At 37.9% G+C, this 12,746-nt stretch overlaps 1 protein-coding gene across 3 annotated transcripts in view; it reads left to right on the forward strand.

Annotated features, from left to right (window-relative positions):
- The first annotated feature begins 227 nt into the window (after positions 1–227).
- FANCL (FA complementation group L) overlaps positions 228–12,746 on the forward strand; it is a 59,234-nt gene continuing 46,715 nt past the window's right edge. Inside the window, exons 1-4 of one of the 3 annotated variants that reach the window (XM_081101650.1) lie at positions 251–368; positions 6,998–7,071; positions 8,540–8,598; positions 10,427–10,487. Coding sequence is in view for 2 of the 3 variants with exons in the window: in XM_081101648.1 (XP_080957774.1) it covers positions 273–368; positions 8,540–8,598; positions 10,427–10,487 (216 nt within the window). In the remaining variant the exon portion in view is untranslated. Of the gene's footprint in view, positions 369–6,997; positions 7,072–8,539; positions 8,599–10,426; positions 10,488–12,746 lie in introns of all 3 variants that reach the window. The other 2 variants (XM_081101648.1, XM_081101649.1) reach the window with 2 other exon arrangements.

Below are 12,746 nucleotides of genomic sequence, written 5' to 3' on the forward strand. Positions count from 1 at the left end.
CTGTTCACTGAGCCCTGTGAAGCTGAGCTCCATCTTCCCTCCGCCTCCTGTTGGGGCCAATGCGGTCTCCTAAGGAGCCCCCTCTATCGCGGCTGCGCTCACGCCCAGGTGGTCCCGCTCGCAGGAGACTTTCATTTCCGCCCGTGGAATCCTCGAGCCTTTTCCCGCCAACGGCCCGGTTTCCGCCTCCCGCCGCCCTGACGCCGGCGGGACTGCGCATGTGCAGTGCCCGGCCGCCGACTAGCCCCCTGAGGCGCCGCGGACGGCGAGCCATGGAGGCGGCGGAAGCGAGCCTGTTGCGCCAGTTCCCGTTGCTTCTGCCCCAGAACCGAGCGAAAACCGTGTATGAAGGATTCATTACTGCTCAGGTACTGCCCGGTGTTGCTCTCTCGCTAGGAGAGCTTCCCTCTCGGGGCGCAGTGCCGCCCCTGGGAGTCTGACCCGAGGGGGTGAGGAGCCCTGACTTACGGGGATGGACAGGGACGGCACGTAACGACTCCCCGGACACTAGAGGTTGGAGAACCGCCGCCGTCGCTGGAAGCCGGGGCCAGGGTCCCCGCGCCGAACCGGGCGTCTGGAGACCCGCGCGCGGGTCTGAGCGGGTGGGGGGCGTGGCCTGAGCGGGCTGGGGGCGGGGCGGGACAGTTGACCACGCCCCTCGGCCCTCCCCTCTCTGAGTTGCCTCCTCCCTGAGTCAGTGGCTGCCCCACATTCATTCAAACTCCTCTCTGTTTTTGGAATTTGTGTGCCTACTACCTCTCTTCTCGCGCCACCCGCACCCACGAAGGTTGGAGTCCGTTCACGGGCATCCGTGCTCATCATCATATTGGTGTTTCCTGTAGAAAGAACATTTTGGAGGAAAACCTTGTTTTCCGCCCTCTTGTCACGTCGCGTGCCCCCGACCATCTAGGTGTGATGTTTTGTAGGGGATTTTGACCACAGAATTAATTGTGCCGGCAGATTCCCAAATTGCCTCTCTGGTGGAGTTAGGACATGTAGTGACACACGTGTAGGGCTTTGAAGTTTGCAGAGCGCTTTCCAAGCACGTTATCTCGGTGTTAGCCTCAGCCCTTGAAGGCAGACGTTTAGGAAAAATAATTATTCCTGTTTCTTAGATGAATAAGTCAAGGCGTGGGAAAATGGAGAGGATTAGTTCCTTTTCCATGATTGCAACAGAACGCCTTAAACTCAGGCTGATTCCACGCCTGGGTTTTCCCCCTTGGCATTTGCACCCAGATCTCTTAGGTTAGAATGAGTGTAGACTTTTGTTCCCTGACCATAATGCCCAACATCATGCCCCCTCCCCAGCACATGTATTTTTTGAGGATGGGGATATAGCCTAGGAATTACCATATGTTTTGAAGACTACTTATAACATAAACTCTTAAAAATATTGAGAGTTATCAAAATCACTTGCTAAATGAAACTTTTGCCTATCCCTAAGAGTGGCAGGTGCCGAACAGTTTGAGATTAAATTGCAGAGGTAATGCCCCTTAATTCCTAAATACTTCGGGTATATTTCATGAGACCAGTGACACACACATACATAACCACAATACAATTCTCAAAATCAAGATATGTGACCATGCTATAATAACCATTATCTAATCCCGAGTCCGTTTTCAACTTTTTTTTTAAATGTTGCAATTCCATTATTTTAGCTCCCTACCATCTGATGATGTGAGATCTCATATTTAGCTGTCTCTAACATGAAAGAGTTTACTAGTCTTTCTTTGGTTTTCATGAACTTGCCATTTCTTAAGAGGACAGGTTAGTTATTAGGTAGAATGCCCCTCAATTTGGGTTTCACAGATGTTTCCAAGTTCAGATTATGCAATTTGGCAGAAATGCCCCAGAAAGAATGTTGTGTCCTTTTCAAGATATTTATATCAGTGGGTCTGGTTATTGATAATGTTACTTCTGATCTCCTGTGTAAGGTGGCATCTCCTAGTTATTCCTTTGCAATTAATAAGTCCTTTTAGGGAGCTGAAACATTAAACTTTCACCACACACACCCCAGTTGTAGCATTATTGACTCTTGTTTGAGTCAGTTAATACTGTGATTGTTGCCAAATGATTTTTTAGCTCTATCATTTCTTTATTTACTGGCATTCTATGATAAGGAATAGCTTTCCCTTCTTTACAATTTATTTATATCATAATGGTCTCGTGGATTTTAAAAATAATTTATTTAATGGGTTATCATCATTGCATCCCTTATTTTTATGTTTTTATTGTCCCAGATTTGGCCAGTGAAAGCACACTGTTATTGATATACATTTTTAAATTAAAGCTTTGAATTTTCCTCTCATCACTGTTAAAATTATCCTGTGGATGCTGACATGTAGTGATATATCATCATTTTTCAGAACTTTTGTAATTTTAAATTTTAGTTCTCTTGCTTAATAGAAGATTTTACAAAATTTATCATGAAAGGTCTTTTTTTAATTTTGTTAACTAATTTCTAGTTTTATTGCATTGTGACTGGATCATATTGTTTGTAAAAAGTTTGTGGAACTTATTGATCCTCTGTATGTGAGAGAGAGAAATTCGTGATTGATTAAAAGAAGATGTTTTCTCTATTACCAGATTATACCCTTCCTTTTGAGTGAGCTTTGATAGTTTGTTTCCTTCAAGGACTTTGTTCATTCATCTAGGTTTTAAAATTTATTGGCTTAAAAGTTACTTATAATATTCCATTTTATCATTTTAATGTCTTTAGGCTCTGTAATGATGCTCTTTTTATTGGTTATCTTATGCTGCATAACTAATTAGTTCAAACCTTAGTGGCTTAAAATAACATATTTATTATTTCAGGATTCTTTGGATCAGAATCTTGGAAGTGACTTAGTCAGTGTGTCTGGACCAGTGTTTCTTACGCAGAAGATGTTGGCCAGGATGTCAGTTATCTAAAGGCTTGACTAGAGCTGAAAGATTTGCTTCCTAGCGTGCTCATTCACAGCCATTGGCTGGAGGCCTCAGTTTTTTTACTGCTCTCCGTTAGGAAGGCCTCAGTTCCTCACCACATGGGCCTCTGCAGTGTTGCTTGATTGTAATGACGCATGGCAGCTAGCTTCCCCTGGCTAACTAGTGAGTGATGGGACAGAGAGATCAAGCAGAAAGCTGCACAGTGCCTTTTCTCCCCTAGCTGCTGATGTTAACACATATTCACTCAGCTTTATTTTGTTTGTTAGAAGCAAGTCACAAATGCAGCCCATAGTAAAGGAGAGAATTGAGGCACCAACACTTAATGGTGGAAGTGTCAAAGAAATTATGGGCATATTTTATAGATACCTCCAATCCCAATACTGATAATGGTATTTTACATGTTTCTTCTGATGCATTGGGATGGAGGCTTATACATTTTATTGAAATGATCTCTTCAAGAACCTACTTTTGGTATCATTGATTTTTCACTATTTCTGAAGTACCAGTCAAGGTTATTGTAGGATACTCTACTGGGATTTCTCATTATTAGACTGAGGTTATGGGTTTTTGAGACGAACATCACAGTGTAAGTACCATCTCATCACGTCATATTAAGGGTACAGATTACCAATGTGATATATTACCATTGATGTTGACCTTGATCATTTGGCTGAAGTGGCATTTGTTTGTTTTATCTACTAGAAAGTTACTATTCTGCCCCCCCCACCCCCCTCCACACACGCACACACAGTCCATACTATACTCTTCCTTCCCCCATACTGTACTGTTTGAGAGGAAGTCACTATGAGCAGCTCCCATTAAGGAGTGGGGAGTTATGCTCCCTTTTAAGGTAGAGTGTGTACATAATTTATTTGATTCTTCTGCATGAGAGATTAGCTTAACTCTCCCATTTACTAATTCACTTATTGATAACAGTATGGATTCATTAAACTTATTTTATACTTCCGGTTGTAATCCATTCTTATTTTCTTTGTTATTCAAATTGACAGCTTTGGCACTGTCAATTATTCTTCAAAGAGATTTTTGAAAAATAAGAAAAGTCTTTATGTTTACTTGTATATTAACTATTTCTGGCACTCTGTTGTATACCAGATTTCCATCTGATTTCATTTACTATCTTCCTGAGTTCCTTTCTTTAATATTTCAAGTAGTGCATGTCTGCTGATGATTAATTCTTTTAGCTGTTTCATGTCTAAAAAATTGTTTCTTTGGATTTTTTGAAAGATACTTTCATTGGGTATACGATTCTAGGTTGACTTTTTTCTTTTAGTGCTTTAAATATGTCACTTGACTTTCTTGTATTATTTTCGATGAGAACTCTTTTTTCTTATCTTTGTTAGTAGTATGTTATTTTTCCTTTGGCTGCTTTTAAGGTTTTTCTTTTTATCTTGGTGTAGTTTTATTTATGCTTTCCCTCCACAGGGTTTGTGCAGTTTATTTTTTGTTTGTCTGTTTTAGATCTATGAGGCTGTTTTTTTTTTTCATTTAATTTGGAAAAACTTCAGCCATTATTTCTTCAAAAATTTTTTTGTTTCCTCCTCTCTCTTACCTGTATTGGGGACTTCAAATACATGCATGATAGGCCAATTTAAGTTGTTGCATAATTCATTAATGGTCTGCTTTTAAAAACAAACAAAAAACAATCTGTTTTTTGTTTGTTTGCTTGTTTGTTTTTGGATGTTCTGTTTCTGTGTTTCAGGTACACTAATATCATTTTTTGCAAGGTTTAATCTGTTAATACATCTAGCATATTTATCATCTTAGACATTGTATATGCATTTTTTTATCTTTTAAATATAGGTCTTTATATCTCTTCCATGTGTATTTAGCATACTCATGCTTTCCTTAACCTTCTTGAATATCTGTACTATTGTAATAACTTTAAGAATTTTAAAGCAGTTCTATCATCTGTCATTTTTGTATTTCTCTTGATTTTTCTTTTTATTATGAATCTTATTTTCCTGCTTCTCTGCTACATGGTATATTTTGATTGAATGCCAGACATTGTGCATTCTACCTGTGGTGTGCTAGATATTATTTATTCTCTTAAATATTCTTGATATTTGTTCTAAGAAGCAGTTAAGTTACTTGGAAATGGTTTGAACTTTTCAAGGTTTGCTTTTATGCTTTGTTAGGCAGAAAAAGAACAGACTTTGGCTCTGTCGTTGAGGCAACACTTGTATTTGTTGGCTTTAATAGTACAAGTTGCCCTGACTGGTTTGGCTCAGTGGATAGAGCATAGGCCTGTGGACTGAAAGGTCCCAGGTTCAATTCCAGTCAAGGGCATGTACCTGGGTTGCGGGCACATCCCCAGTGGGAGATGTGCAGGAGGCAGCTGATCGATGTTTCTCTCCCATCGATGTTTCTGGCTCTCTGGCTCTCTCCCTTCCTCTCTGTAAAAAATCAATAAAATATATTAAAAAAAAATAGTACAAGGTTTTCCACTTCGATGGGAACAAGCTCAGCCTTGTGTGAGCTCCAAGATTGTTTTGCATGCTCCGTTCTCATGGTGCCCAGCTTTGGGTGGTTTTCTCACATCCATGCAGCGATCACTATTTAGCTAAAGACTCCTTTGGAAGAATCCTCTGAAGTTCTCGTTCACTCTGTAGTTCTTTCTTCCCCATGTATTTCCTCGTTGGAGCTGTACATCATGAACCCTACGTACCTTTACCGCCCCTAATTCACCCCTGTCTTTTTAAGTCAGGGAGACTGTTGGGCTCTGTTTCGTTCTTCATCCTTGCCCTGCAGCCTGAAAAGTCTCCAGGCCATATGGCTGACTCTTTATAGAGATTTTCTCATTTGTTTCCCTTCTTTCAAGGATCACTGTCCTACAATGCGTATTGTTTGATCTCTGACAAATCATTTTTTCATACATATTTTGTCTAACATTTTAGCTAATGTGGGAAGGTAAATCCTGTCTTTTTTTTTTTTTCTTTTATAATGGGTAGAAGCCTTCCCCTGATCTCTGGGTTGCCTCCTGCCCTTGAGGGCTCCCGGACTGTGAGAGGGGGCAGGCTGGGCTGAGGGACCGCCCCCTCCAGTGCATGAATTTTCATGCCCTGGGCCTCTAGTAGTTTATAAAATTCTTAGTTCAGAAATACACTGTTCTGTCAGTGAAGCAAAGTACAGTTTATTTAATGGATGATGTTTTTGGTAGTGCTAAGGGGAGGAGTTGAGTGTTTCTATTTTTTTACATAAGATCCTAAGTTTGCCACACTTACTTGTTTTTTCCTCCTAGCACCCAGTTTCCAAAGTATTTCCTTCTCTGCTTTTTTACCATCTTCTATTCCTACACTTCTTTTCTAGGGCGAACCCTTTGCCTTTTGTGTTCATGTTTAGTCTCTTACCTGTAGTCAGTGTTCTACCATACTTTGATCTACCAGATTATTTGTTACTAGTATTTGTTTCAAGTTAGCTAACCCAAATCTAACTCAATACATTAGCACAAAAGGGATATGAGTGATTCTAATTATGCTTCATTAAAAGGATCATTTAAAAGTAAATGAATAGAATATAATCATCTTAACTAAAACCAGTAGGAGGGAATTTGTACTCTACCAAATCTCCCACCCTAAATGTCTTTCTGCTTCCTCACACCAACATCCAACAATATTTTAGAGGAATATAAACCTGCCAGAGGCCTGGTGCATGACATTCGTGCACTGGGGTGGGGGATGAGGGGATCCCTCAGCCCGGCCTGCGCCCTCTCACAGTGTGGGCCCCTCGGGAACAGGCCTAAGCCAGCAGTCGGACATCCCCTGAGGGGTCCTTAGTGCTCCCGCAGAGGCAGGAGAGGCTCCTGCCACCTCTGCTGCACTCGCCAGCAGTGAGCCTGGCTTCTGGCTAAGCGGCGCTCCCCCTGTGGGCGCCCACTGACCACCAGGGGGCAGCTCCTGCGTTGAGCGTCTGCCCCCTGGTTGTCAGTGTGCATCATAGTGACCAGTCGTTCGGTCGATTTGCATATTAGGGTTTTATTATATAGGATTATTTTTGTACTTGGTCCAGTCCCCTCTTCTCTCTTCCATGCATTTTTTTCTGAACCTCCTAGCTGTCCAGAAGGAGTTGCTGTTGGAGTTCCAGATTGGAAACAACTGAAAGTGATCTATATATTTTTTTCTTCAGGTAATTTGAAATTTAGTGTTCTCTGTCTTTTGTTGTTGTTGTTCTTAATATTGATCTATATAGTGTTTTGGGGGAGGATGTGTGGAGAGGTTGGCATTTAGGCAACTATCATTACTTTTGTTTCCTCTAAGCCTGGAAAAATCTGCTTTTTGAGAGGAATTAAGAAAAAAAAAAGCTAATTTGGATATTTTCTTTAATCAGAAACGTATGATGGCATGTGACATGGCATTTGACCTTTTAAAATGGCTGGATTTTGCAAATAAGGGACTTTGGGATTTTATTCTTTCAGATAACAGAGCAGTAGAGAAGTTTTACTATTTTTCATGTAAATTTTGAATTCCAGATTGTACTTACACCTATGTGTGGGATGTCTATAAAGTTAGGTTAAAGTTACTACATAATACCTTTTAGTGCTTTAATGAAATAGTGAATTATTGTTACTTGACCTTTTGAAAAGGTCAGTAGTACATTTTGTTTCATTTTTTGAAACGACATTTAAATGTAATGAAAGTCAGAACTGTAATATTACCATGAAAGTAAAGGTTATGGGGTACATTTAATTGTGTTCCTCTATTTTTGAAACTGCTTTGAGGGAGACTGTGCTAAAATTCTTGTGGTAATTGTTTTTCAAGAATTTTATTACTCTTTTTCATTTTATAGTGTTGGAGTAAAAGATTATAATTCTGTTTGTCCTTTTCTGCCTACCTTTGCTCAGATTTCATGTGTATTATCCTATTTAAGTTACAAAGTTTAAGCTGCTTACTCATCCACTTTCTCAAGAAAGTAAAACTGAATAAATTTCTGAGAACAGTCCCTTTTTCCTTAGAAAGAAAGACTCTTGAGTAAAATTTTATATATTCAAATGTATAGTTAGTGAATATGTAAGTTGAAAGAAGTAATGTATTATGTTAGCAATTTTATTAACTATCTGCAAATGTGGGAGAATTGAGTATATTCTGATTTATGAAAATATTTCTCTGATGTTTGTATATTTTGATTATTTAACTAAATATATTTTTATTTTATAAAATATAGAATATTGGAAATATGATGCCTATAATGTATTACATATTCTTATTTTACTTATCAACATTATGACTTCTTTTATATTCAAAGCAATTTGAAGGAATTTTCTTTTTCAGACATTTATTTCCCAAGAAATAACATTTAAAAATCTTTGTCTACATTAACAATTTCTTATAACTCTTATGTTTATGTGAGGGACTGTCTCTTTGAAAACAATTTTAGTGGTTTGATTTCCCAATAATTACAAAGTTTTGGCCAATTAATTTTCCTCAAATGCAATATTATGTTGCTTATATTTTAACGGGTATAAACATATGGATGAAGTTTATACCATTTAGAAAATAAAGGAAGCATTGCCTTTTCTATATGATTCTAAAATTAAGTGAAACTTGTAACATTAAATGAAAGGTGAAAATTTGAACCTTTTCAATATTTTCCACAGGGAAGAGACTTCCATCTTAAAATATTGTTGCCTGAAGATTTGCAGCTGAAGAATGCAAGGTGATATATTTTGTTCTATATTTGCATCTTTATGGAATGGTTAGTCAATTAATCTGCTATAAACTGATTTCAGTCATTAGAGTTTCGCCTAAAATGCTTATTAGTCATTTCTGACTTTCCCAGATCATTGTGCATTTATAAATTATTTTCCCTGGTGCTGAAGTACTTTTCAAAGGTGACACATTAATTCTCTAATTTTCTTTTTTATTTAAAGCAGTAAACAGCAACTGTGTAAATTTCACTAACAAGTATTGAACTGAAGTGTAAAGGTAGAATACAAAAGAAGTAGAGTTAGTACTGACAGCCTGTCAAGGAATGTCAAGAGATGAGACTAGAAATTTAGGTAGCACCCCAAATCTCATTTCTGCTCCTAAATATCTCCTAAATATGCCTCCTAAATATCTGGAGGCATTTACAAGTAGAATTGATGGATTTTGTGATTGATTAGAAGTGAGAAATAAGAGGGAAAGAGGAATGGAGGATGCTTTCCAAGTTCCTGACTTGGATCACTAAGCTAGAGAAGAGGGAATTGATGGAGAAATTGTTTTAAGACATATCAGGTGTGAAATATCAAGAGAGGCTATTCAGTAGGTAGTAGTGTATTCGTGTGTTAATTCCAGTGTGAGACTTGGAATGGAGATGCATGTGGAATTCACAGTAGGCATGGGGTTTGGGGCTCTGAGTACGGATAGACTTCAGCGCTGCATGTGGGGGGTGAAAAGAGAAAGCCAGTGAGGGTTTACCACATTTAAAGCACTGGTAAATATAGAGGACCTTGGAGGAAGACTAAGGATTGACCAGAAAAGTAAGGGGGAAAAACTGAAGCCAAACAAAGAGAGACTTAAGGAAGGGGTGGTTAATAGTGCTGAGTGTTGCAAGGGGATCATGTTAGAAATGATTAGGTTTTATGTAGACACTAGACAGGTGTATTGGGTTTTAGAGTGGATGATGAGTGGGTGGAAAGGAAATGTAAACAGTATAAACTATTTTGAAGAAAAGGAGTGGCCAATGCTGGGAAAACTTAGGCCTCCTACTTCTAGGTAAGTTAAATCTCTTCCTAGAAGAGTTACTTACCTAACAATGTTGAGAGCACAGCTGAGATGATCCAGTAGATAGATGAACATTAACTATCACTAACGTGATTAAAAGGCTGTATCCTTTTACAGTGGGGCCTTGACTTACAAGTTTAATTCGTTCCGTGTCGGAGCTCGTAACTCAAATTACTCTTATGTCAAATCAAGAAGTGAACGAGTGAGACACGTGATGCTGGGCTGATGTTGTGGCGTTCACTGTGACGTTCGCTGCGCCAGCTAGTGGTGGGGTATCTGAAGCTGGCTCGTAACCCGAATTTTAGCTCGCAACTCAAAGCAAAAAATCGGCCGAGAGACGGCTCGTATCTCGAAAAACTCGTTAGTTGGGACACTCGTAAGTCAAGGCCCCACTGTAGTTATATTACTCTGGAATTTGAAGAAGATTATATTGCTACATAAACTTTCTCAAATGTAAGTTCTGTATGTTAAGATCTAAACTGTTGGTTCTATTTAACCTACCTTGGAGCAGAATCTGGTTCAATAGATAACATTGCTATGTTTAAAAAAAGATGTACTGTTTGTCTATCATTTATTGATTGCAATTATTTATATTTTGAAATAAAATTAGTACTGTAAGTTTGAAGACTTTGAACTTTATAAGTGGTAAAAATTTTATTAACTCTTCAGAATTATGTTTGTCTTTCTTTTCTATGCTCATGCCTGTTTGTGCTAGCATACATGTAAGTTTTTTCCTATTCTGAACAAATAACACATTATTTTATTCCATTAAATTTTAGATTACTATGTAGTTGGAAGCTGAGGACAATACTTTGTGGATACCAGCAAATAATACAACAAGTAAGTCCTTCAAAAGGTTTATGTTTTAAGCAAGGGTAAGAAATTACTAAGTTTACTCTTTTTTAAAGACTTACTGTGCAGAATGTTGTAACAAACTAGTTGCTAAATTTTGTAGGTTTCATCTATATGAAATATTTTAAGGATCTATACATTATGTAAAGTGTTTTTCTGTCTCAGAATCCTTAGCATATCTCTGGGCAGCATTTATGTTCAAGATTTCCATCCTTGAGACTTCAGGGTCTTCAAATGCATTCACCCTTCTCCATATCCATCACTTTTTGAGTGATTTTTTTCTGCTAAGACTGAATAGTGGTGTTATAAAGAAATGCCAGGAACCATTTAGGAGGTGTAGGATATCTGTGACAAAAATGGGATTGTAGTTCTAGATTAGTAACAGAAAAGGTGTGGAAATCACTTAGGATCATGTATGTGGACATAATAGGAGTAGCTGTAAAGACCACATTAGTGAGATATAGGCAGGATTAATTTAGTTATTCTTTTTTAAATTATTGTATAGTAGTAACTGTAAGTTTGTACCTTTTGATCACCTTCACCCATTTTGCCCACCCTATGTACCCTGGTTTAGTTATTCTTAATGTTTAGGTTCCTGTACCTGAAAATTCCATTAAAGAGTAAAGAAACTTTAAAACAAAATCACTGTTACTAAAGCAAATGAAATGCCTCTTGTAGAAAAATAAATTAAGTAGAAATGCATTTAATTTTATGCTTTTCCCTCTTATATTTTCTCTATCTAAAAGGCAGGTTATTATCTATGATAACTGACAATGACAGAAACTCTCACATAAAGCATTACTGAACCAAAAAGAAATAATAGGAGATAAACTATTTGATTTGTAGAATGTAGGCTGTAATTGCTGGCAGTATAATTACAGCAGTTTTTCAAGGGGATGCTTAAATCATTTCTTCTGTTTTTTTCCCATTGCTCCCTCCCTATCCCCTGTGACTATTTATATTATATATTGAAGTTTAAGAAGTGAACCTATTGAGATATTTAAAAAGCCTGAAAATCTTGTTAATAAAGACTAAGTATAATAATAAGATCTCTTTTTTCTTTACCAATTCACCAAGAGGGTTCCTAGAAAAAGTCCCAATTACTTAATCTCCTTTCTGCCCTCCATTTGGTTATGTAGAACCCAATATTAGTTGAGTCTTTGTTTTATTCCAAGTCCAGATGAATATCAATATTCTTTCTTTGTATCATTTTTTTTTAATTGAGTTCAGAGAGGAAGGAAGGGGGGGGGGAGAGAGAGAGAGAGAGAGAGAGAGAGAGAGAAAGAGAAACAGAGAGAAACATCAATGATGAGAGAGAATTATTGATCGGCTGCCTCCTACATGCCCCCTACTAGGGATTGAGTGTGCAACCCAGGCATGTGCCCTTGACTGGCATCAAAACTGGGACCCTTCAGTTCACAGGCCGACGCTCTATCCGCTAAGCCAAACTGGGTAGGGCTCTTTGTATCATTTTTAACTAGTAAATATGGATCAGGGGGTCAGCAGTCTTTTTCAGTGAAGGACCAGATAGTAAATTTTTCAGGTTTTGTGGACGGTAAGTTCTCTGTTACAGCCACTCAACTATGCCCTTTTAGCGCCAAAGCAGCCATGACAAGAGGTAAAGGAATGGCTTAGCTGCATTTCAGTACAGATTTATTTACGAAAGCATGCATTGACTGGATTTAGCCTTTGGACTGTAGTTTGTAGACTGTGGATATAACTTATTACTCATTTCTACTAAATTGAGGGTGGGGGTGGGGGGTGGGGAGGAAAGGAAAGATATTGTATAGAAGAAGGGAAAATCAAAGATTTGTTGTAAAACCTGAACCCACTCAAAGTTATGTTAAAATGTGAATCTTATGTCTCATACATTGCTAAAATATCTTAGATTATTATTTTTGTCTCGAAAGAGAGTGAACAAATTCATATATTGACTTTGTCTAGAACTGTGTGACTGTAGTGCTGTGCATCACAAAAAGTAGCAAAAATACGATATTTTGAATTCAAGCAGAGAAATGATAAAGAACTTTAAGAAAACAATTTTAAATTATTTTTTTGCTTTCTTTTATTGTATAGTTATTTTATTTTAAGAATGATTTCTAAGAAATGGAATAATGATTCTTAAATACTCATTCTACTTTTGAAGTTTTACTTTTACTTTTGCCATTTTGTTATATTAGTTTTATCTTATTGAAAGATTGACTCCTTTTGAATTAATATGGGTTAATTGTGAACGGATAAAAATAA

Source organism: Myotis nattereri (genome assembly GCF_964212035.1).
Source record: "Myotis nattereri genome assembly, chromosome: 10".
NCBI lineage: Eukaryota > Metazoa > Chordata > Mammalia > Chiroptera > Vespertilionidae > Myotis > Myotis nattereri.